This window comes from Botryllus schlosseri, chromosome 5, assembly GCF_051294905.1.
Source record: "Botryllus schlosseri isolate E-star chromosome 5, Bs_hap1, whole genome shotgun sequence".
Classification (NCBI taxonomy): Eukaryota; Metazoa; Chordata; class Ascidiacea; order Stolidobranchia; family Styelidae; genus Botryllus; species Botryllus schlosseri.
The window spans coordinates 21669766-21696747 of NC_137240.1; the positions used below are offsets into that span (position 1 = coordinate 21669766).

Below are 26982 nucleotides of genomic sequence, written 5' to 3' on the forward strand. Positions count from 1 at the left end.
TGACTCGGTGACCCGCTCGAACATCGGGATTAGTCCTTTATAGAGTTTTTAGCTGACCCTGCACAATAGCCTAGCTGTCTAAGCTGTCAAGGTGGAGAAATGTTTAAAAAGATAGACGCTCAGGCTTCCTCGGAGGACATTTTTGATTTCTTTAGAAACGAGGAAAAATTATCCTGATGGTGGAAATATGGTAAACCTAGTTAATGAGAGTATTGAGCATTCTATAAAACGGAAATATTATGGGATGTAAGTACTAGTAGTTAACAAAAAGGCAAGCTCAAAGTCTGAGTTCACAATCTTCGAATGACAGGACGCTCTCTCGAGCCACGCCATTGTGCCGGGAATATGTATAATTTGTTTGTGAACCAATACAACGATTTAACTGACACCGATTAGTTAGTGACTTGAAATCGAATGGGAAAATTTCGCTTCAAGTCACGAGTCAGTTCACATTTTTAAATGCCCTGTTGATATACAGCTGTATCCGGTGCATCACTCAGGTATCAGTTGTAACAGTCAAGTATCAGCTGTATCACTCAGGTATCAGCTGTATCACTCAGGTATCAGCTGTATAACTTGGGTATAAGCTGTATGACTCAGGTATCTGCTGTATCATGGAATTGACCGACTGAAGAGGAAATTTCCAAAGTAGGAATTCCATTTATGTGAAAGGGACAAAAAAAAATCGGACCCCCTCATCATCAAGTCACTGCATGCGCTAGGGGTACTTGGTTTTGATGTAGTCCATCCTTGCAACCATGCAATAATAGATATAGCCCAATCCAGTACCTTGCTAAAGCCTTGACGTGGTGTGCTGGCTTAATTGTTAGTAATGTTAGCCGATGTAGCTCTCCAAACTAGTGCAGCCTATTTATCTTGGAAGGACCGTAACTGCCGCACCCCAAACCCCCAATTGGGGGGTCGAGCTCGAAGGGGACCCAAAATTATTTCGTAAATTAGCATATATTATAGAGTATTTTTTAAAAATTTATGCAGCTTTTTCAAAAAATTTTCGCGCTCGGCGCGATTTCTGGTTGCCAAATATTTTCATTATTGGGTACTCATCACCTAAGAAAAAATCAAACGGTTTATAGCAGTGGTTCCCAACCTGTGGTACGCGTACCACTAGTGGTACGCGAAGGTCTTCCAGGTGGTACGCGAGTAGATTCTGTCTTTTTCGATCGAAGCGAGTTATTAGTTCAGGTGAGCTTGATTTTGAGTTTTTTGAAGACGTCGTCTCACGCTATTCCCCAGCTGCTAATTTTTCCTTATACGTGGGAATGCGAGCAAGGATTTCCATCCCTAATGACTATCAAGTCGAAGAAACGAAACCGACTTGTTGCGCCCATACATGACTTTCGATGTGCTGTAAGCAAACGTATATGCCACGCATCGACAAGCTAGTGGTAAATAAACACATGCAGCCATCGCATTAAATAAATTGCTTTTGTTGTGTGTTGTTATTTCATTACGCTGTTCTTCCTGTGACTGGTGGTAAAAAAAAATACAATTTCATACATCCCATCAACCCTGGTTGATAATGCCTAGTTCAGGGGTGTCAAACTCAAATTGCATCGCGGGCCGGATCCAAGTCATGAAATCTAAGTCATTCTAGCCAGCGAGTCGCAACACCATTATTTGCGAGCAATGCGAAAATACGATGTTTGTCCGGTTGAATACAGTTAATAACCGCTAAAACAATGGCATTACCGGCAAAACAAGTAGACATAATTAGGTGTTCCCTTTGCTTCAGTCCAGGGTTGGCCAACCTGCGGCCGTAAGAGGGAATTTGTGTGGCCGTAGACACGTAATTCAATTAGTAAGTGTTGGCGGCCGTCGACTTGGAATTCGAATTTACGAATTGACTCCCGATTTCTTGAAAGCTTTTAATTAATCTTGAAATTTTCTTCGCGCTGCGCGCGATTCAATCCGATTACATTTTTCGATTTTAAGATATTTGTAATCAGAGCCACACAATACAGATGCGAACACCAGTGGAAAACGATGCGACTCACATGGAAATATCAGCTCGGAATCGTGTGCTCCTCACTCTACTAAAAATCCTGATGGGAGGTCAAGAAATAACAGCATGCTACATAGTGACTAATACCAATTGGCCCACCCGAAGATGCATTATAATTTATACCTTGCTTTAAATTTTCGAAAAAAAAACCTATACATCAACTCTATACCAGTGGATCTGATCACACGGGATGAGAAAGGATAAATGTTTGAGGGTAATATGGTAAACTACTAATATCAATGACGATATTCATTGGTGAATCTGATTTTTTTTCGCGCTTCGCGCTACTATGAGAGGATCCGACCCACCACCCACGGGCCGTATATTTGACATCCCTGGCCTAGTTCAATGGAATTTGTTAATACACCTGGCATAGGTCAAATACGTGATTATGACGTCATACATGGCGGAAACGCGCGTAACTTCATAGGTGGTACGCGAGCACTTCATAAAACCTCAAAATGGTACGTGGGTGGAAAAAGGTTGGGAACCACTGGTTTATAGACATCGGCGTTGGCCATTACCGCGCCACGTCACACCGAGATATACAGTTTTAGGTCATGTAACATGCGACTCCAAGAGATGTGCCAGAACGATCGGAAGCGAGAAAACCTTGACCGCAAAGTACTGCGCTTATGCCGATACATATAAGTTTAATTATCCAGCGTCCATAGGCGCCTAAATGACTGGCGCCGAATGTTTCTGTCTTGGCAATCTGAACCTCACAAGACAAATACCATCCCGCACGGAAAAATTATATGCCAGTGAAGAAATACCAATTTCAAATCGTGTGCGTGTTATAGTTTGGTACGTTTATGCGATTCTACATTTTTTGATATTGCGGAGGTCACGAAATAACATCATGTAACGAAGTCATACCACCAGGTCCGCCCGCCCGAAGATGTTTAATTATTATTTATACGGGCCTTACAGTTTCCAAGAGACCTCACTCAGCTCTACCGGTAAATCTGATTACGCCAGCAGATAGGACAAGAAATTGATAGCAATATATATGCAATTCTCGATCTTATTAGCGTAGAGGCTGAGGGTGGTCTGGAGGGCTTCGCCCCCCAGAAGTCCAGTTTATCACCCTATGGGGGGCCCGAGACCAAAGTTTTTTTTTGGGGGGGGAGGGCTGACGAAGTGCTGTTACGGCCCTGATCACAGGAACTCTTCTTCAGTCATCAAGTCGATTCCTCTCAGTGATAATACGGTACAGAGGCGGATTGATGAGATGGGTACCGATATAGGAGATAGGCTGTGCAGCATAATTAGGGACACTGAGTTTAGCCTCCAATTAAATTAGTCAACTTTACCAGGAAATGAGTCGCTGTTACTTGGCTACGTTCGTTTTATGCACGATGGAAGCTTACATGAAGAGCAGGCAACGGCTTTAACTCTGGATACAGATACTCGAGGTGAGACAGTGTTTCAAGCTATCAAAGCCTACTTCGATAAATTTCAAATTTCACTGACGAACATCATAGCATGCGCAACCGATTGTGCTCCATCCATGGTCGGTCGTTATCGTGGCTTCAACGCCTTCCTAAAGGCAGCGAATCCCCGTGTACTCACACTTCACTGTGTAATTCATCGGCAGCATTTGGTGGCAAAAAATTTAAGCGTTCGTCTCCACCACGCCATGAATACTGTTATTGAAGCAGTGAATAAAATTTAAAGCTCACGCCCTGAACACGCGCTTATTCAAACAACTGTGCAATGACAATGACGAAGTATTTGAACGTTTGTTGCTGCACACCGAGGGGGATGGCTTTCCAAGGAAAACTGCCTTGCGCGATTTAAGTCGCTGTTCCAAACTGTCGTGGAATTTTTGCAGAGCTGCGACCCCGGGCTTGCGCATGACGTTCTGGTTTCGAGAAACGACGTCGCTTACCTGACGGACGTATTCTCCAAATTTAATGAGTTGAATTATCTCTTCAAGGTAATGAGATAAATCTTATCAAGGCAAAGTCGGAGCTGTCCGGGTTCAGAAATGAGCTCGTGTTGTATCAGCGAAATTTAGCACGACGTGAATTCATCCAGTTTTCAAGCCTGCAAGATCTTGATACCAGTACCGCCGGCATACCTGATATTGACGTCGAAGTATACAGGACTAATCTTGAAAAACTTTACGAGGACATGGTAATTCGATTTAAGGTTAGTTTCCAGTTAGAAATTCCTGACTGGATACTAAATCCATTCTGCGACATATCCATCTGCGACATACATATTAACAGATAGCTCTGGCATCGTCTCGACCCAATATTTTCCCTGTTGCGGCCCATACTTAATAGCCCTTGAAGGGGTAAAAAATAGCGTTACAGTAACTTGCAAATGTGACTCCGTAGCCTAATGATGGTATTTACTACTATTCTCGTGCCTCGCACTAATCGAACATTTATTACGAAAGTATGATGATTGTTTAGCGAAAGAAAGCGGAAAGTTAATTTGACGTCATTTTTCCAGCCTGCCGCAGGCTCAGACGGGCTGATATGCTGTAATCTGTACGTCTGCCACTACACAAGCTCCCAATAATTATAGTGCGCAAAATATGAATTCACCACGGCTTGAGATATCTGCGATTAGTGGTGCGTCGTAAGTTAAACAAGTTTTTACAATTGCGTCGCAGCAACAACAGTTACACTGCCCTTGAATTTCCTATTAGGTTTATTTGAATTATTCCAGGTCAAAAAAATTAGGAATTATTAATCACGATTTTCATTCGCACTCATCCGAGATTTTCATTCGCACCATTCGCACCACCTTCGTCATTCGCGCTAATCCGGGATTTTCATTCGCACCGTTCGCACCACCTTCGTCATTCGCACTGCAATTTTTTTCATTCGCACAAGTGCGAACCGTCACACAGGTTGAAAAGCACCGCATTACAGAATGATTTATGAGCTCAAACCGATGTTCAATACATCATCATATCAATCGTTCTGACTACAGAGGAAAATTGAAGAGAAATACCCTGAGATTTGGAATCGGGTGAAACTTTTCTTCATTGCCTTCCCTACCTCATATTTGGTAGAGCGTGCTTTCAGTGCCGTGACACCGCTTCTGACTGACAAAAGGAACCGACTGGACATAGTTCGACGTGTTGATTTGAGATTGTTTTTATCCAAAGTTAAACCCGATATCACGAGGTTGGTGGCAATGCACCAGGCTCATCCATCGTATTAGTTGTAATATAAACATGAACCTTTGTCTTATCTGGTCATCGCTTGGGGGGGGGGGGGGGGTAGAGGGGCGCTGGCACATTTTTCGGTGTCCAAGGGGGCGCCAGCTAAAAAAAGTTTGGAAGACACTGGTTTAGGCTAAACCTGAATATGTATACAGCGTCTGAGTATTGGTACATTGATATTGAGAGTGTAAAAAGGGTTTCTATACTTGCTACCAATAATCCCATTAACAAATTATACAGGGCTAGCCAACACCTCAATCACACGGATTTGTTTTTTATGATACAATAAACGTCTCGAATTAAGATGGACATCGTATGCCTGCAAGATTTTTACATTAGACAACGATTCATTCTTTATATGAATTTCATTGATTGGTTGAATAAGAATTTTTCGCTGACTCTACCTACGTCCTTAATGTAGCATATTTCGTTCTTCATATTGTGTGATTGCGGGTCAAGCTCACAGCGGAGAGTCACTGAATATTCACGAACGGAAAACTGGATATTTCAAGTAACATTTTGTAATAAACCAATTAAAATTTTTCAGATTGTCAAGGCATGCTCGTTTAGTGTTGATTTTTCATGCTGCCAGCGCCATGCATACAGTGGCCCGCAGTTGCAATGCAATGAATTTCAATCAAAGATGTTATAATGACATCGAAAATAGTAATATATGAAATAAATTCACAGTGCAGAACCTACCAAGGTTTGTTTGTGAACGTGATCCTCTGAATTTCTGAGGTTCACACACAGAACGCGAACGTTAACCTCACGTTCACACCATCCCTATACCGTCTACCACAAGAATAATGATGCCAGCTGATATGGAAATTTATCAAGAGCTCAAGTCAATATTGATAAATGAGATGGGAATAATGTGCAAAACTGTAAAGTTATCAAAGAGTAATATTTATTCAGCAAAAGAGCTATATATAGCTCGCGAGCTATAGGTTTGCGACCCCCGTTGTATAGTCACACAAACATTTAGCATCAGGCGCATGAAAACCGACTTCCGCGTCAATCATGAACATATTGAAGTTTGCATTTCCTTGGAAGAATATATGTAAAATAATAATAAAATAATAAGAATTTTTAAATAGGTGCAAAGTTATGATTGATTTGATACGCTTGATGAGAAGTTATACTATTCCTTTCGGATAAATTTGCCTTGTCCCGTCATTTGAAGGGTTCGTGCAATACGGTTATATCGCCCATGCGCTATCAATTCGGTTAAGTCGTATCTCGGAATACTGGATATGTAGTGCCGATGGAAAAGTACAATTACAGTTATCTGAAAATGTTGTTTTCAATTGTTTTTTCCTTACGTTTGTCGGTCTTTATGTGTGATATCCCGATGCTCATCCATGTATGTATTGTATACGCATCATTCGCTCATTGCCATCTATGCATATTCCTCCCTAGATCTAGGACTGGTTTTCGCATACAAATACTGCGCTGCGATACCGATAGTTAGTTCATATAAAATTAGCCTGACTAAATCATCATTTCAAAAGTCAAATTTATTCCAGAAAATTGGATCCATACAGAATACGATATTGCTTCATTTACATTTCTCTTCATCTTGGTTGGTTTGGAACAGAGGCTACTAAAATGTCTATGAGTTGTGATCTTTGCTAACGAAGAGTCAATAGCTTGCGTATGTGTTCGAGGACATCACTATTACTCGGACTTCATACAGGAATCAATGTCGGTTCCAATAAAACCAGAGGTCACCGCGCAGTGCCCGTGGGCTACCGGTAGCCGGCGAGAACCAAATGAGTAGCCCGCGGTCGCAAATATTCGAATAAGAGATTTGAAAGTTGAAGCGGAGAAGAGCTTAATATGAGCAGCAGTTGAACATGGGTTGGTCGACCCTAAGGAACATACGTACGCAGTTTTCGCTGGGGCGTTGCTCGGGACGGGAATCTAGTTAATATTCCCGAGTCTGGACGTGGAGATCGACGCTTATGCGCTCAGTGCGGCAACGCAGCTGAACCCGGAGACGCTGGAATGCGTCCCCGTGAGTGCGAGTTGTCTGTTCTTGTAAGGGGCGAAAACCCTACCCAGTGCTTCGAATGTCAAAGTGAAGAAATCCAACTGAGCACTGATGAACGGTGGGAGCAACTGGTAGCCCGTCGCAATATTCAGTATCCAAGAAGTGGCTCTTGGTTTCAGAAAGTGTGGTGACCCCTGAATTAATCTATATCTGTACTTATATTTTGAGCGAACAAATGTCCTCATTTGCGGGTCAATCGCCTCCGCGGAAAAGAATGGAATCCGCACACCTTATAAGCTCATGCTGCCACCCCAATTTGTAACACTCGTTAATCATCATGTTACCGTTAGGACATCAATGTTATTATGAGATAAAACCGTACTCAGAAAGTAGGCTTACAAAACGATCATTGTCGCTCACACTTTCAATGCTCATTTCACATCTTTGATATGTATGCGACATAACATCGCAACGTATTGTTTTCTTAAAATAGTATATCAAAAATGGTTCATAATGACTGTTCGAATAGGTGGCAAAGTCATCATTAATTTGATATGTTTTATGTCAAGAATCTTGATGTATATCGAATTAGGTTGCTATGTAACGTCATTTGACGGCGGGTGCGAGTAACGCTGCTATTTCGTACACGTGCTGGTAGCTCATAACAGTCGTTTCTCGGAATGTTGGATAGGTAGTGCACAATTTGTTTATAATTGTTTCTTTCCACATATCTATGTTTTTCGTGTGATATCCTGCTACTTCATGATGCTAATCTATGAATTCATCATCCTTATATCGCCACATATGCAGGCATTTCCTCAGATCTAATAGGCCTACTCCTTTTAGCACACAAATTCTAAGCAGCGATAACGATGATTAGTTTAAATACAATTAGCCTGATTTAAATCACCATATCAGAAGTCACATCCGTTCCAGAAAATCGGATCTAGGCAGAAGACCATATTGCTTTGTTGAAATTGAACAGCGGCCACTAAAATGTGTAGTTTTTCGGCTAACGAAGAGTCAATAGCTTGTATATGTGTTCGACGTCTTCACTTCTACTAGTTCTCCATACAGGTGATCAATGTCGGGTCAAATTAATCTGCATCTGTATTCATAAATTTATCGAACAAATGTCCTTAATGAGGGGTCAACTGCCTCGGTGAAATCGCATAGATTCTGCACAGATTATAACAACATTCTTACACCACGATTTGTACAACTCGTTACACCACGATTTGTACAACTCGTTACTCATCATGTTACCGTTCGGTCATCAATATTGTTACGTGATAAAACAGTACGCAACATGTAGGCTTTCAATACAACTATTGTCGCCCACATATTTGTCGCTCATTTCCCATCCTTGACATGTAGGCGACATAATCGTCACAACGTATCAATTGGTGTTCTCAGTGATATGAAGACTGATTTTCATACCATTAATATCTCCATCCGGTTCACTCCCACGCGACCTTCTAGAAGTCTATATAAGTAGGGATTTGTCGTTCGTATCATCCGCTGCTTATGATCAAGCCATAATGTAGAATTGCATGTACCCGAAAACTGCGTGATATGAGCTATACCAGGGATGTAACTATAAATGCTCCTAAATTTCTATAGAGTCCATATTCTTACTGATAGACGAGTGAATTATTTAGTTTCCTTCGATGCGTCGAGTAGTGCATTGGTATGATCCACCAATGCATCGCAAAGGGTGGCAATTGCATGCCGACAAATGTCAACACCAGAATCGCTTCTTGAGTGTTGCGGGTTATCTAGGTTACTTATCGCAACTTATACACGTAAGTGGTCCCTAATATACGAGTTTACGGAATTTTGAGTGGTGTTATGAACCGAATTCTGTGTGGCGTTATAATTGATTCAAGTGCTTAGCAATATCAATAAGAAAAACTCTCTGCTGTGAGATGACTATTGACCATAGACCACAATTAATACAAGCCAGGATCTGCGTGTCAATGTTCAAAATCTATCGCCATCTGTATCTGTCAGCGGCAAGTTTTATCTTTCATGCGCAGATGATCGGTTGGTCACCCCAACATGGCCGCCCGAACATTCATTGGTAGTGTTAAATATATTTCGGATTTTTTAGAAATAGTGCTTTCCTATCACGATTATTGAGATAAACATCTATATAGTTAAACTATTATCACAAATACTCTTCTGGACAAAAATATGGATTATCATCCCGACAATGAACACATTTATATGCAAGACAATGCAATATCTTTCGGACGAGAATCCGTGCCGACAAAGCCACGATTGAACCACAAGGAAGATTCGAAAATAACTTCACCTCAGAGCGGTGAATGTACGATATTTATTTCGCTCTCTTATGTCATTTTGAATACACAGACATACCATTTACTGATGTTCCTCAGATTTTCAAGCCTTAGGGCATCCCTTATTTTACCTCTTCCATAATCAATTTCTGCTATATCAAATTAAGCACATGTTGCGTACCAAGAGCAACGATTTGTGAGGTCTAGCATTTGTGAATTATCCTATATTGAAGAATTGTAAAATGGAAACCTTATTCATGAACAAATTTTCTTTTGCAGTAGCGATGTCCAAGATCAACGGCAAACTGCGGATTATTTTCGCAGTAATGGTGGCCTTCTTCATTGTAACATTGACATTATTCGGTGTGCAATTTTATTTGATATCAAGGCAAGACATTAATAATATTGGTAAGTTGGAATTATCTGATTTTACTCGTGCATGGATGACTACGAAATTTTGAATATATGCAGAATGATTTTAGATTTCATATGAGGGTAGCCAGTTTGAGTTCATCCAATACATGAACAAAAAAATACTTGCTTTTATAACGTTAACCTCGTTTCATCAGAAGATTCGAAAATAACCAAACCAAATTCGACAATGTGAAAATTTTCCAAGAGCAACGAAATTTAGAGATACGTTATATCATATGTGACAGGAATTGTACTTTTGTGACCCTATTCAATATGCAATATTTATTAGCGGATTTCCTGTCATCAATTCGAATCACGCTGTCGCGTTATGCCGTTTTTTCGTAATTGTTTCTCATTCGTCCGAGTGCAGTCATATCGGCATGAGATAGATTTTTTATGTTTGTGGCTTAGTGAAAATTTGGAGTTTGCTGGCTGATTGCTCATTCACCAGGTTAGTTAAGGATAAGAACCGATGTTTTAATGTCTATGATGCAGAGCAGGTATAACAAACTTCCAAACTTCCTCTCGTCATCTCATCCGCGTAAGCGGTGTCTTGTTAAAGCCTAGAAATGGGCCGTTCTACAAGTTGGCAGTAACGGAATCGAAAATAAGGAATATTGGCTGAGTGTAAATGACCACTGTATTCGACAAACTCAATGACTACCATAACCAACAACAACAACAACCAACTTCCAAGGCAGGCGATATTGGGCCACATTGTGATAACAACAGTTGCAGCGCACCGCAAAATGCTATTACGATTTAGTTATCTGTATTATAATGCTTACACAATGAAGAGGTATAAATATGACTGTTTTCGTGACGGATTCCATTACCACGTTGACCCTCTCCACCTCCCAACTCATTGCACAGTTAATCGTGTCGCAAAATGCATGCACTGACATGAGACGAATTCTATCATATCGGGATTTTCTCTAAGCAAGACATTCAACCCTTGATCCGTTCCTATCACGGACGGAGCCCCATCTGCACTCACAGAATCCAGTTTGCCCAAGGCGATATTTTTGTTTGGTCCTCGAAAAAGCTCATTTTCAAAAAGTCAATTTCCTCTCGCCGCGTTTACCTTGTAACCGGTTGCAAGGTCACCATTTCCTTTGCAAATTTGTTGACTTTGTGTCTACGTGCATTCGATATTTGAAATAAGATGTTGCAGTCGGAATATACCGCGATATAAGTCTGACGTAGCTTCTGGTTTCGTGTCTATGCGGTTCACGCCTGTATTTCAGGGGTGGTAATAGGGTTGTGTCTAAAACAAAAGCAATTTAAAACATACATGTTAAAAACAAGCCCTTGGTTAAAACATGATTTTTATTGTTTTTTTTTTTATCTATGACATGACGTTACGCATATTCAATTGTGATGCCATAGTGGGTCAATATTCACAATTGAAAATATCGAGTAAATATAGCTCCTTTGACGAAGTAGGCTTCCAACCCCTGTCATAGACGGAATAAAAGCATCTGTAACTAGGACTACATCATCATATAGTATTTTTACGGATGGTGGTCATCATTATCGGAAGATTCATTCCTTACCAATGATATATATCTACGTACTATAGCTGTTGAACCGACTATATTATGGGTTCCAACAATCCCATATAATATCGTCTACGCCGGCTGTATCGGGTGGTAATCGTCGTCCGCAAGTTCATACAACATATTTTGGAAAGTATTTACACAATTATGGCATAATTATACAACTTAAAAAAAGTCAACATTTTTTTCAAAAATGCCTGTGTTTAAAACACTGTTTAGATGTTTTGAAAAAACTGTTAAAACTATCATTTGCTCCAAATGGAAACCTAGGTGGTTCAGGGGGGGAAATATACACAAACCTTTCGCTAAGAGTATATGAGTCCAAACGAATAGCGATTATCAAACCATAAACAGAAGAACCATAACAGGAAGACATCAAACAATGAATCATCAATAGGGCGATTTTTTTTGACATGTCAAAATACGTCAAAATTAGGTCAAAATTGTAGCGTTACGTCAAAATTTGTCAAAATTGTTTACAAAGTCAAACATTTTTTGAACTCTGCATTTCGTTTGTATCGTAGATTTTGTGCTGTCGGTGTACTTATCATTTGATATTTTACACCTTGTAGCCTACTTTATAGGCCTACCGTTGTAAACGGCCCATCGTGTGCTCATTGTGAATCATAAACGGTCAAATGAAACAAATAATTAGATGGTTTCATGGTCAACGTACCGCAATATCGTAACTGAAGCAAGACTGCTTGGACATTGATGTTCTTATATCAAGAAGCGCAAGCTGAAAAATTGTGATAAGACAACATTGTCAGAATGAAGCAACACGGTGTGTCACCAGCAAGCAGTCTGCACACAACTTCAGTGTTGTCAGCCAACAACTGCTGCTGTTGAACGTTCTTTCTGCATTCTTGACAAGCTACTTAGTAAGGACAGACACTTTCTACCCGAGAATGTAGGAAAGTATCTTGCGTTGTACTACATCAAGTTGTAATTATTTCCGCCATAATACGTAATGTAACTACTGGAATTCTTCATATACTAGTTTTTTTACGTAATAATTTTTCAGGTTTTGAGTCAAAAACGTTTTTTTCAGGCCAATCTACTTTGTAAGGACTGACAGTTCTAACCAGAAATGAAAATAAGTGGTACAATTTTAACAATATGTGCGAAAACACCTAATTTGCATACGTGAGGTCAAAATTTGTTCAAATTACTGTTTTTTTAGGTCAAAAAATATCAAAATTTAGATTTTGTAAGTCAAAATCTTCCGTTTTTTAGGTCAAAAAAATCGCCCTACTCATCAATAAAGCACGGAGGCATATGACAACTTCGATAAATTACTAGATATATAACATTACCGTACTCATATTAATTGCGTTCCTAATCAAATATACCGCGGACCACAGAAGTGCGTCGGCGGACCGCGTGTTGAGAACCCTTGCACCAGAGCATCATTTAGTGATTTTATATTCAATTACAGTTGTTGCCAGAACGACGAACCTGTTCTGTCACTTATGAATATGCATTGCATATTTGTGCATAATGCTTAAGTTTCGTTGATAGTCATTAGTGCATATGTAACATATTAAGAGTAAACATATCGGGTGCCAACGAAGTTAGAGTTTACAGTAGAATAAAACATACGACATGATTGGGGGAGGACATCAATATTAATATGATCCTCCGAGAAGAATCGAAAGCCATCTACTTGATATGCTTCGTCAAATGAATCAGTGAGATGATTTAGATGTGATACTGTTTACCAACCTTCCAATCGAGTGAGTGTGTGTCAAGTCGGGTTGTTCAAATTTGGCTCGATTCTAAGTGGTAGATGTGAACGCACAGGAGTGGCTGGCAGATGTCGTAGTGATTTACACTTTATCCTTTGGACATTGGTGACAAAACTTGAGGAATTTTAGAAACACTAGATTTTTAGATACCAGTATTCCGTATTTTCATAGTGATTTCCTCGTGATATCGTGATACTCACTACATTTTTTGCCAAAGCACGAACTTAACGAAATAGCCGTTACGAGAGCACGAAATCTAACTGCGAACTTTTAAGAACTTCATGGAAAGCGCATTTGTGATGGGGATGTCAATGCATCCACTGGTCGCATCTCGACACCACGAAATCTTACGAAGCAATCTTAGGGAAAGGAGCGTGCATTCACACCCAACTGTTGGTACATTAGAGCGAAAACCTACCCTTCAATTCTTTAGTTCGATTATTTCACCGGAACTGTTAGAGACTGAGCAGCCTTTCCTTATTTGTGTGCTTCAATAAAATAGGGCACGGTTTGAGCCAATCATCATCATCATTATTCGGCGTTTTCCTTCTTTCTATATATTCAATCGCTGCTTCAGTTCATCGTTGATTAATGGTGTAAAGCGGGGGACACCAACCTTTTTGAAATCAGGAGTTACTTCTTGGGTACCAGTAGCGAAGAACGACCAGTAAGCTGCTAATGCGAATAGCTTCCAGTTACTTGTGTAGTTTACCTGGGATTGGTTGAATCTCTTCATCTCGACATTCTGAGCAGTGGGCCGGGCTCTCGACACTTACAAAGAAATGATAACTATTCATGGGACTCACGACAGCGTCACCGCGTTCAGTGGCGTTGCCACAGTGGGCACCGAAGCACCAATCTCAAAGCTTTCCGAAGGCTGACCGACGACCTGGCGCCCTCGGCATCACGATGGTGACCCCAGGTGTAAAGCAGTGTTTTAAATCCAGTGTAACTACATGTTTACCCTTCCTACCCTCCACCTGCTCACGTTCCTCCTTACTCCATTCGTACTTATTGTAATTTGTGAAGCATCATTTGGAATAATGGAAAAACGTTTTTATTTTTCATTGATTGCGCAGTATAATTCCATTTGCATGCGGGTGAACTTTCGCTAATGGTGCATTGCTTGATTAGATAGAGCGGCATGATATCACATCAATTTTCTACACGGAAAATGCTTCGCACGCATCGAATCCCCTAAACGAACTTTCAATTCGTGCCACCATGTCGTCAGAATCGTCGTCGTGACATTGTTTCATGGCATTTTTGGATAAACAATTAAAAATGTACCACGGTTATGTCTCTTTCAACGACAATGGTCCCCGATCCCTGGCGCGTTCCATCGAACAAATGGATAGGTCGACAGTTGATTTCCAGCTAACTAATTATGTTTATTTGGACGTGAGGGATGAGACCAGGAATGCTGTTTCCACATTGGAACGCAATCTCGTGGCAGCAGCAAATGGTAAGGGTACTTTACAATATTACCAATCTTTTATGTTCAGCAACGGTTTTGCGCTGAATATGTTCTCGATGCTTAGTAATACATAATTTGTGAAAGCACCTAACATAGGTTAGTCGACTATGGCTTTGAGCATACACGATTTCCTTGTATTTAGACCTGAAGAATGAGTCCAGGAACGCTACCAGGACATTGGAACGCAATATCATGACGGCAGTGAACAGTAAGGTCCATTCAAATAAATCAGGAATTTCCAGAATGCTAGACGAGGAGTTCATTGTGGCTTAGAAACATTATCTGCTCGTATATAACGGATGTAATCAGTTATTTAGATACTTATAATTCTTTTTAATAATATTTGCTATTATAAAATTATTTAGGGGTGCTTTTTGCAACAAAGGTTGTTCACCACGACGCTCGGTGTATCGAAACTAACAGAGTGACAGAGATACAATTTAGGCCTCCTCCAATAGTTAAATAGTAATGCGATATTACTTGGAGTTGGCTTAGATTAGGTCATGTACTGAAATAAGTGTAATTGTAATCGCCATCATAAGACAACGGTACATCCCTTGAGTTTGGATGCTTTAGTTTAGTCAAAGACAGTTGTTCTAAATCTGGGGTTCGTTTGCCTTTATTCTTGGACTCGCGAAGATGCTGGACGTCATCAGCCTCCAAAATTAGCCTCGAGTAAGTAGTAGAGTAAGTAGTAGAGAAGGCAAGCTGACATTTTTTTAATAATCGCAGCCTATCATTTTTTGAGCTGGACCACGAAACATTTTCAAATTGGAAATGAGCTCGCGGCCAATAACGGTTGGAAACCACCGGATGTGCAATCTACTAGTCCATTTTCATATAAGTATTTGGAAGAACCAATATTATTGACAAAATTAATTCACAAATTTTAACAAGGAGATGCGTATAGTAAGTCCGCAAGGAATTGCATCGATTACCCTATGTTGGGCCAAAGATTAGTGCTCTATTGGGTGGAAGGGTGCTGCAAAAATGTTGTTACGGACTTGGTTATAACACACAACCGGATAATTGCTGCGACCTAACAGTGTAGCAGGGCTGTCAAACAACCAACCGGCGGAACGGATAAGGTCCACCAGAAGATTCCATCCATCACGTAAAGACATCTGTTGCAGACCCAAGCAATCACCAGAGCTCCCATTAGAGATGACCCACTGCAAAACCTATGTTCCTGTCTACTTCGGTATAGAGTCGATAGGAGAAGCTTTGCTATTGTGACGTCATATCGACTGGGAAGGTGTTCATTCCTGCAAAATCCGCTAGCGGGCGCTAAAGATTGTTCGGAATTTGATCCACAAAAATATGGTAACCCTAGTTTAGGTGAGCATTGTGAACAGTCCATAGAACAGAGATACAATACTATTAGATTACTTCAGTACTAGTCTGCGGCAACTTAAGCTGGAACCACTGATCACTTCGTTGGCGGTCGATTTATCTGTGACATACCAATTGAGTAAGTAAACGCGCAATTCCTCATTCACTGGTTGCTCTCAAAGGTCAGGATAGCGTATCGCGAAAAATTCAAACAGCTTGAAAGATAGAGCAACCGATTACAATGACTTGTCGTTGATCGTTAATTTTTCTCCGAGTCACGAGTCAATCCACATTTCTCAAGCGCCGAGTCAAGTCAGATCAAGTCATTTTTGCAAAGTGACTCGAATCAAGTCAAGTCATCCGAAAAAGTTGAACTCGAGTCTGACCTGAGTGAAATCATGATCAAATTCAATCCAATACTGACATGTAAAGACTTGATGATTGACCCGTCTGAAAGGTACGAACAAGTTTTTGAATTGACGAAAGTTTTTCACTTGAGATATTTAATTTTTTTCCACTCCTCAGTATTTTGGTCAAATAAAGCGGTTGTATTGCTTTTCCGGTGTTAGAATTAAGCCAACACGGCTGTACATTCCTTGTATTTGTAGATGCCACGGAAACACTAAAGCAAAGTTATGTGGAACTGAAGCTTATCGTTAAAAATAATGAAAGAAACAATGACATGTTGGGGAAAGGTATGCGAATTTCGAAATAGTACGTTTGTACCGAAAGTAATAATACATGCTATTCTTGGGTGCTGTCAGAGTTGGATAAGATGAGAGTAGACTGCACTGATGTTGATCCACGTAGCTACAAATCAGGCAACCAAAGTCGCGGAGTGTTTCAAATTTATGTTTCTGGACATCCAATCGACGTATTTTGCGATCTTAGCACGGACGGGGGTGGCTGGACTGTGAGTTTAAACTTTCGCCAATATTCTGACAGTGCATCGAGAATCTTCAAGATATACTTTAAACTATGTATAAACGATCGTCGTGCACCGAAGATTTTCCTGAACATATTATTGGTTGTGGATCCTTTGGGTTAAAACCATGTACGGCTGGGGTTTCCAAAATATCCATATATATAGGGCAGCATTTAAAACTAATAGTTGATTAAAACACTTTGTTTAAAACATGTTTTTCAAATGGTGGTTTCAAACAAGGGCATTAAAAAAAAATAATATGTTTATTTATGCCATATTTGTTTAAATACTTTTCAAAAACATGTTGTATGAGCCTACGGACGACAATTAACACCCGATATAGCTGACTTATACGATATATGATGATTGAATTGAAAACATCGAAATAAGTTTAATCTTTGCCATTATTTCGAAACTTCTTTTAGGTAATACAAAGACGTATGGATGGAAGTGAGGATTTCTTTCGAAACCATGCTGATTATGTCACAGGCTTTGGAAACGTCACTGGAGAACATTGGATAGGTAGGGGAGATGTGGTACCGATGGATCACTGGGACCGAAAATACTTTGAAAATTATCTATGATAATTCCATGATTACACTCCGTGAACTTGTCTACAATTGCATGCTGGCAACATCTCTCCACACATACAAAAAAATTCGACGGGCGCGAACTATGGGGTCTCTCACAGATGTTTTTTGTTTTGGGGGGTGTAAACTAAATTTAGATCGACATATATATTTTTCTTTGTAACCTTCAACACGAACAAACCAGCAATAATTTTTATTGTGAAGTCTAGGGCTTGTATCAGGCTATATAATGGAACCTATTATTTTTTTCAGTACTTTCCTTGAGTGGAATTTTTTTCGATTCATGTACAAAATTAGTAGGGTGGGGACCGATGATACAATAGCCAAATCAAGCAAAATAATCAAGCATACTAATCATGAAACAAATGAAACATGACTATACGAATAGAAAATCTTTATGTAATAATTGCATATGATGTTCTATCGCTATAACGAGGTCTTTGGAAGTCACACTGTCAATTTTCAGGTAATATGTATGTACCCTCAAATTTATAAGTCCGAGCCTAAATCGAAACGTGATTTTATGACAACATTTGAGACAATATTTAATCTATTTTTTGACGGTTGTGACCGAAAATTCCTCCTTGGCTTGCTGTAGCTTAGATTATAATACTGAGCAAGAAAAGTTGACACATCTGAGTTTTTTAGGGTATATGTGTCATAGGACCCCGGGTCGTGTGCCATTGGACCCACCCGGTGGGGACCGATGACATGTTCGAGCAACAAATTTTAAACGTCCATAAATATTTTTTGAAAAGACGGATATTCATGTATATGTGCGCGAAAGGTAGAGCTTGTATCAAAGTGCTGAGCCAGCAAAAGATCTGCTGTTTTGGGCTGAACATTTTGGCGCCAGCGATCATTTTCCAATTTTTGATCCATCGGTACCACATCTCCCCTACTTCTATGGCTGTGCTTCTCAAAATTTTTGACCTCGCGTCACCCATCTGAAAAGCGAAATGGTTCCTGGCACCCCGGGTAATTGGTGTGTCACCAGTCACCTCGTCGTAATCGGAGGTTCGTGATTTAATGTGAACTGCAATAACCAAGACACAATGTGAGGTAATATAGGCAGATAGGAGGATGTCGAAGCGGCCGATTACGTTTTATTTTATTACCAGAGGTGGGCAAAATATTCAGTGGAACAGTGTTTGATATGGAACTCGTCCGCTGTCATATTTTATACCAGTGGTTTCCAACTTTAAAACTAATGTTGGGAACCAGTAAAAGTTTCAGCAACCAAAATTCACCCTGTGTTTAAGTACGACAAATGCATGCAACCTCAATGTACTGTTTGAAGCTTTGTTTACTGATGTCTTTTTGATTCTAGATATTTATCTGTGGTTCTAGAGAAGTTCCGGCCTGGGCATGGTACGGTTTGGAAGGGGGATTTCCCAAGTATATTATGGAATGTTTTTTCCATATTTCCATACTTTTTCAATTTTTGACTGTTTTGCCAAAATCATGACTATGGTCCTTCTTTCGATTTGTCAAATTGATTGCATATCTCAGAAAAGCGCGCTCACTGTTTATGTTAATATCTCGATTTGCGATTCATGAATCAACGACCCCGATCGGTTGCGCAACGCGCATATGAAGGAAATATTATTAGTAATAGGCTAATTGTTTTAATCTAAATTTCATAAAAACAAATGATGTTCGGCCGCTGTCGCTTACAACTTGCATTTCGTCTATCGTAACTTACACTTTGTAAACAACCAAGGGAGTTTAAAATCGTAGATTCGGATAATGTAGAAGTTACATGAGTATTTTGATCAATTTGTTGAACTCAGAAATAATTTCTGCGCTTTGGTATGATTATCAACCCGCAAATTGATTTTACATAACCATCATTGCAATTCAAAAATATGAAGCTTATCTTGTAGCGACGGTACGATATGCCGGCCTCCAACACGCACTGTAACTGCATAAAATCTGGTTATCTCTGATAAAAGAATGGACATACACTGATATTAGCTAAGGAAACTAATGTATGACCCACAGTTCGGCGGGGAAATGGACATTTGATCGCTGTCCCGAAATGAATATAGTGATGTAGATTTGTAGTCTAAGATATATTGAAATGCATGGGTGTCTAACCGGACATTTAGGGGATTCTGGTTGGGAATTGACTTACTTGTAAAAAATCTCTACATTATTTTTACCTTGTTTATCAAACGTAGGGTTGCCATACGTCCGGAATTTCCCGGACATGTCCGGAATTTCACTGAAAAATCTGCGTCCGGGAGGAATTTCCAAAATATGCCTAAATGTCCGGAATTTTGAAGGCTTGAAGCAGGCTCAAAAGTTTTTCGTAAATAAACATAAACAATATTATTTTCAAGCAGATTTATGCTATTCAAAATTGTCCTTCACGCCGCGCGCGAGTTAATGCAACGTATAATGATATTAGTATAGGCTGCAGGCACAACCCTCGTCAAAAATTGCAATCAAAATAAATATAAATAACCATTATTTACTGAAATAAGTCTGATTGTAATCGTAATTATAAGCTAACGGTATATTCCTAGAGTTGGTTAAGGCCGATTGGATGCTTCAATCACAGACAGTGGTTCCAAATCTTGGGGTCGTCCGCCTTTATCTGGAGATCGCGATGGTGTTGGACGTAATCAGTTTCCTAGGCTGTGAGTAAGTTAGGGCAGGCTGAATTTTTTTAGTAATCAGCTTATCAAGTTTTGAGCTTTGCCAAGGAGCATTTTCAAGTGGGAAATGAGGTCACGACCATAAAAGGTTGGAAATCACCGGATGTGCAACCTGCTGGTGCATTCTATAGTAGCCTATAATATATCGAAGAATCAATATTATTGACAGAATTCATACGTAAAATTTAACAGCCAAATGCATATAGTAAGTGCCCAACAAGTTACATCGACTACCCTATGGTGGGCCAAGATCAGTGCTTTTTGGGCGGAAGGGGGGGGGGGATGAGATTGTTGTTTCGGACCTGATTAAAACACATAAACGGATGGCCGCACCGACCTAACTGTATAGCAGGGCTGTCAAACACAATCCTGACAGGCCAGACACGGCCCGCAAGATGATTTCATCTGGCCCGTGGAGGAATCTATTGCAAATCCTAGCAAGTAGCAATCACCAGAGCTCAAATTACAGATGGCCCGATTCATGACCTATGCTCCACTTCATTCCCGTATCGTGTATATAGTCGATGGACAATGCTTTGCTAGTGTGACGTCATATTGACGGTCAATGTGTTACACCTCATTTTAAAATCCGCTGGTGGGCGCTAAAGAGTGTCCGGAATTTGCTTCACAAAAATATGGCAACCCTAATCAAACGTCACTATGAAATGCCGATTGTATCTCTAATATTTAGGCGTATTAGATCATTTGCAAATCAGCAATTCGTGTTATCACTATCAGTGCCCCCTTGAGCAAGAATCGACTGGACTGCGGCACGCGATCTCCTGCATATAGGCTGGTATTCATTCGTAAGCGATATGGTGTGATTCAAATCCCCGGATTCGTATTATCAGGATTTCATATGTATTTGCATTTTGAATATGATCGGAAGATCGCTTGCTCGCTATTTGATAGCATAGGCCATAGCCGGACTCGTCGGCTTACACATACATTTTACGAAGGCGCAACATTGCGTTTACGGTTACCAGTTCACTGCTCATTAAATTGATTGCGTGCTGTACAATTCTGGATGTCTTAACTTTCACAAATAGTAAGTCTTTACAACACAAGGTCTTACTAAATTTATTGGAGAGTGGAAATGTGGATTTCAGGTTTTTGGTAATGAAGAAAAACTGGCTGGGAATCAATCTTCTAATTTCACAATACCTTTAGTTTATTTAATTTTGTAGATGATGTTATTGCCAGCAGTGCGTTGCCACACAGAATCTGTTGTGATTTACAGATAATCTCGTGTGTATATATTATACGTCCCGTCGTCGACGATTAAGCAACATACATTGCTGAGGACTTATGGTATAAAGAAACTGGGTATATCATTGGAGCCTCAGGGCTGTTAAAATGGATAAATTCATTCACAATAATTAGAATATAAACGACGGAACATTTCCAAACATCAAAAATAGAATATCACCTGAGAGGTCGAGCATGCTGTCAGAGTATGGAAAGAGTATCAAATATGGTATGGAAGAATGTTGCTATGGTATGGAACGATTGGGGCGGGTATGGAGTAGCCTATGGGAAATTGAGGTATCCTGAATGTTTGATTTATTTTGACGAGAACCTTCTCTAAATCATTTTCTTGCGTCAGCCCTTTTGAGACAAAACTGGTTTTCGGAATAGTATCATATCTAAATGCTGGCACTCATGTGCACCAAAGTATTGGTTTAGTCGTTCATTTCTTTATTTTATCTCCATGACAAATTAACATGCATGATTGCTATTATATAAAACCCGTATGAGTTTGATCCTGACTTGACATAGATGAAGACGTAGGCCTACAGCACAAAGGGAAATGCCTACTAAAATTTTTAACAAACATAATCGGTGTATGCGCCTGCCTCCGCAATATTGATGATATCGAAGACCACACGTAAAACTCTCGTTAAGTATTCGGTATAGTAGAGGGCCAAGTGTTTACTATATGATGCACGACCTTTGCCAAATTCAAACTATTGGCCACCAGTATTCAATGCTCTTGATCGACCCGACCAGAGACAGTCGGCATTTTCACAGGATCCCACGGATGGCATATGTTGTATCATATCATTAGGATAAATACTTGATGAAGTTGCATGCAACAGAAGCCATGCCTCTAGAAGGCATGTTATGCAAAGTTTTCAATGCGATCAACTGAACTGCATTGAACAGTATTCGGAATCAGTACGAGAATTTATTCATTTTTTCTATAACAGGACTGACGACCCTGCACGTTATATTGCAGTCATCGAAAGATTTCGAATTACGTATTGATATGGAAGATTGGGATGGAGTTAGGAAATCTGCAAAGTATTCGTGAGTATCATCTCTGTGGATCGCGCCGTTAGCTTAGAAACGACGAATAAAACGCGAGTCAAGATATTCTGAATTCGAAGGAGCAGAGTAACCTACGCAACTCGAGATAGGCTACTTGCATTTGCATTATCGAATTCACAATTTAAAATCATTTTATTTTCAGTTTTGGGTCACATGAACATTAAACAATTAAACATGAAGTTAAGTTGTAGAATTTATTGAATATTTGCTCCGACACCGAATACGAAACGATTTTCGGCAATATATTATGGCAAACGAAAACTCATCGTGGACACTGTTCAGTTTCTAATAGCGCTACATTAAAGTCCTCACAGGAAAGCATTGTAAAGGTTATCGATCGGAACTTTCTTTGCTTTGGCCATGACAATTTTACTATAGTCATATAATATATTTTTTAATCATAATATACCTTCGAATGTTACTCCTATTCCGGTGAAGTTTTTTTATATTCTACGTATCCTAGTATTTCTGTTGGCTATACATCATTTCACGGCAGTAGGATCAACGCTATTCGGTAGATTTGACAATTCCGTGACCTCCCAAAAAGACACGGCAAAGTTCGTATTGAAGCCCGTATCTGTATGGGTTTGCTCTCGTCCGTAGCGCCATTTCCCGATGTCTGCAAACTCGCTTTAAATATAATCAACATTGCAATCGCGTGTTCTATATATGCATGAATGATGTACAGCCACATCTCAATTAGGCATCATACTGTAATTATTTTGGGTCGTCCCTTCATTTGTTTAATTTTTCAGATTACATTAGTTTGAGTTGAGTCGATAATGCTAGCTCACAGACACTAGTATCTCGCATATAAACTGATTCCAGAAAATTCGACGTAGGACGAGCCGAAGGTGATTTTATTCTCAACGTTGCTGGATATTCTGGAACAGCTACAGATTCCTTCACGATTCAAAATGGGGCGAAATTTTCGACTAAGGATCATGACGTGGACCAACATAGTGGAAACTGCGCAGCATTAACCAAAGGTGGATGGTGGTACACGGCCTGTCATTCCTCGAATTTGAATGGCCACTATTACATTGGTGGAGCGACCGACTCGTATGCCGATGGGATAAATTGGAGAACATGGAAGGGGTACTACTATTCGCTCAAATTTGTCGAGATGAAGATAAGGCCAACTGGATAAATGGATGAATGCGGAATGACCTGTGAATCGGAGGAAAGTCAATTTTCAAATCATCAATTTTTTTTGATGTCGCAAAGCTACATATATCTCTCAGCGGGACTTGAAATGAACGCCTTGTCAATCTCAGTCGCCTATCTTTTGGATTCGATTTCCATTTACGCTTTCGATATGGTCATAATTACATTAGCAGCAAGATCGCTTATGGGAAGTATGGGATGCTCATAAAATTGACATCGTAATTTTTTCAACATGTATTATTTTATCATCTCATCCATTTATTTATTCTATATATATAGCTTCTGACCAACTATATTGTGATGTAAAATTGTAGATGTGTCGTATGCTTGAGCCTAAGTTGCGATATATATGCGGGATGTCAAATAAATATTATTTCCCTACACCAGGGGCGGGCAACATACGGCCCGCGGGCCGGATCCGGCCCACGAAGGGATTTTGTCCGGCCCGCGGACAGTTTCCGTCTTACATGATAATGTCGCCCGCGGCCCCAGTCTTCCGAGATTCCGCACTACCTGCTTACATACGTCAAATTTTAGTGACTGTCATTATACCCATGTATGCGCACTTGCGCGGCGAGCGAGGGTGGCGCTTATACGCGTAAGTTCGTCGAAGCGAGAAGACTTATTGCATTATCGGCATTTACGATGTACTAAACCCTAATGTCATTTGTGGTAATCATGGTGTGTGTTGCCTACAAAGGTCATTTACACCAGGCCGATATTACTTATTTTTGATTCCGTAACCGTCGACGTGTAGCACGGCACGGTACACGTGTAGGCTTCTGTAAGATACCGCTTATGCCAGGGGTCGCCAACTCAACACGGGTCGGGCGCCACTTTCAAATTTCGTAGAGGCCGTGGGCCGCATGAATTCAATATCGAGATCAAATAGGCCACACAGTTGAACAACCACGCTGTCTCGTCACCTACTAAACCCCTATGAATTGATATCTTAGAACATTTGGGGTACCGGGATTATCGAACGCCTTGCAAACTTAATCAAGGATTGCACCGTGTGTTGGTTGATCTGAGAGAAGCAGACATGGAGGTGCCTGTATCACAATGCTGTTCTCAAAACCACATTGTCTTCGTTATTATTGGCGAGAAATGGCTTTAAAGTTACATAAGTTACACTAAGATACCGTCATTAAATACGAATAATTCCTTGTATTGTGGATATATGGGCGAATAAAGTATTGATTCAGCAATCCGGCCCGCCAAGTTCCTAATTTTCCTATATCCGGATCGCCGACTGGAGAAGTTGCCCGCCCCTGCCCTACACCAATAATGGCTGAGAGTTTTGTAATGGCGATGTACTTTGCTCTGCTTGGCGAGGCAGGGGTTTATGCAACTCCATGGGCACAAATAATGAACATTTAATTTAATCGTTGCCGATTCAAAACTTGTTTTGCTATAAACCAAAGTTGTTCTTTTCTCCACCATTTCGACGAAATCTGCAGACACATGATCTCTGCTATGCTCATTTCTCAAACATTATTTTTTGTCCACACATATGAGCTCGGATCTGCCGCTATGCCGCATTTCAGTTATTTAACGTGTCTTACATCGAAATATATACATGGCAATATTTAGGCGTCAGTTTAGAGATGCCTTACATGCCGTCGGACTATCCTTCACCGCACAAACTATATTAATTATTGATATATATTGCCTCTGCTCCGGAACTCTTCAACGAAAACAAAAAAGACATGCCCGAATGGTTAAGTCGGCTTAAATACATGATTATCCTCATTTCGCACAGCTCCTGTACGTACAGCGGGGGTATATTGTAACAGACAACATTGTGTATTTCACGCCCATATTCGGATACGAATATGACTTCCGATTGCAACGATCCCGAATCTTTATAAGCTCATGTTAGCTTACTCGAGACGGGATTCATGTAAACCTACTACTGCAAACCAGGGATATCTAGAGTTCTAGATATCCTTGCTGCAAACGTTGAATAAACTATGTATGAACAATATATAACCGTTAGGGATGGTGTGAACGCGAGGTTCACGTTCGCGTTCTGTGTGTGAACCTCGGGGATTTAGAGGTTCGCGTTCACAACAGAACCTTGGTAGGTTCTGCACTGTGAACCTTTCTCATATATTACAATTTTCACTTCATTATATCATCTTTGGTTCAATTTTATTTCATTTCAACTGCAGGCCACTCTATGCATCGCTCTGACAGCATTAAAAATCAACACTAAACGAGCACTTTGGCAATCTCAAAAGTTTTACTTGCTTTGTTACAATAGTTGGCTCGAAATATCCAGCTTTCCGTTTGTGAATATTTCGTGACCCGCTGCTGTGAGCTAGACCCGCAATCACACAACATCACGAGCGACATACGTAGTCAGCAGCGAATTATGTATATTTAACAAATCAATGAGATTGATATCGTTTCTGATGTAAAAATGTAGCAGGCGTACGGGGTCAATTTTGACTTCATATCTTTACTGCATCATTAATACTAAATCCGTGCGATTGGGGTGTTGGCTACGGCTGTATAATTTGTCGATAGGGTAATATCGGTAGCAAAGGATCCCATTTTACACTCTGCTCAATATCAATGTAGCAATACTCAGACGCCGAATAGGCCTACATTGTCCGGTCTGGCCTAGACCGTTAAGGCGAAGGCTTTTATTCCCTGGTAAGTCTTCGTCGAAATTGTTGGCAAAGCGACGGAAGATATTGATTTTATGGGAGTATTTTATCCTTTCGTTGCCTTAGTTGATACATTTAACTACGTTTAAATCGCCAATATGTACTTCAGCATTGTGGCATTATGTGGCCCGAGTCATCGCTAGGTATCGCGTACATTAATATAGGCTATCACTTCATTGAAAGACAGGGTTGGAATTAGCAATATGACGTCACGTGACGTCATGAAGTTCACGTTCGCGTTCACACAGAACCTTTTAATAAGGTTCGCGTTCACACGAACCTGAACCTTTCAGAGGTTCACACCATCCCTAATAACCGTACGAATAACTACCATGACAGTGAATGAGGACAGTCTCTCAGTTAAGTACCAGACCGCTTACAACCTAATATTGGACAGCTACTTTCTGAGTTATACCTCACAGATACATAACCTATTCCGCATTTTACTATAGTACAGCGAAAATGAGCACATTTGGAAGTTCTATGTCCTAATCCAATCCAAATCCGAAGCTTCAAATCCTAGTCAAATCCGATTCTAATTGAAATTCAGAAAAAATGCTACTTTATGCCAGGGGGACTTCATTTGAGATAA

At 40.2% G+C, this 26982-nt stretch overlaps 1 protein-coding gene across 3 annotated transcripts; it reads left to right on the forward strand.

Moving 5' to 3' along the window:
• The first annotated feature begins 7777 nt into the window (after window positions 1-7777).
• On the forward strand, window positions 7778-25702 carry LOC145439382 (microfibril-associated glycoprotein 4-like). Of its 3 annotated transcripts, none has more exons than XM_080316864.1 (8): window positions 7778-9532; window positions 9789-9917; window positions 14850-14915; window positions 16648-16734; window positions 16804-16952; window positions 17390-17486; window positions 22428-22527; window positions 23377-25702. In XM_080316864.1, exons 1-8 carry the CDS (start codon window positions 9403-9405, stop codon window positions 23696-23698), a joined length of 1080 nt encoding a protein of 359 aa, XP_080172990.1. In that variant the 5' UTR covers window positions 7778-9402; the 3' UTR covers window positions 23699-25702. The 3 variants fall into 3 exon arrangements, with proteins under 3 accessions (XP_080172990.1, XP_080172989.1, XP_080172992.1); XM_080316863.1 differs by having other exon boundaries at window positions 7779-9538; XM_080316866.1 differs by lacking the exons at window positions 7778-9532; window positions 9789-9917 and adding an exon at window positions 14372-14695.
• The last annotated feature ends 1280 nt before the right edge of the window (window positions 25703-26982 follow it).

Excerpts from the sequence above, each read along its gene's own strand:
- LOC145439382 (XM_080316863.1), top strand. The coding sequence starts at position 9,403 with ATGGATTATCATCCCGACAATGAACACATTTATATGCAAGACAATGCA. Across the intron at positions 9,539-9,788 it reads TTCACCTCAGAGCGGTGAAT|TAGCGATGTCCAAGATCAAC; the intron begins GTACGATATTTA and ends TTTCTTTTGCAG. Across the intron at positions 14,916-16,647 it reads TATCATGACGGCAGTGAACA|ATGCCACGGAAACACTAAAG; the intron begins GTAAGGTCCATT and ends TTGTATTTGTAG.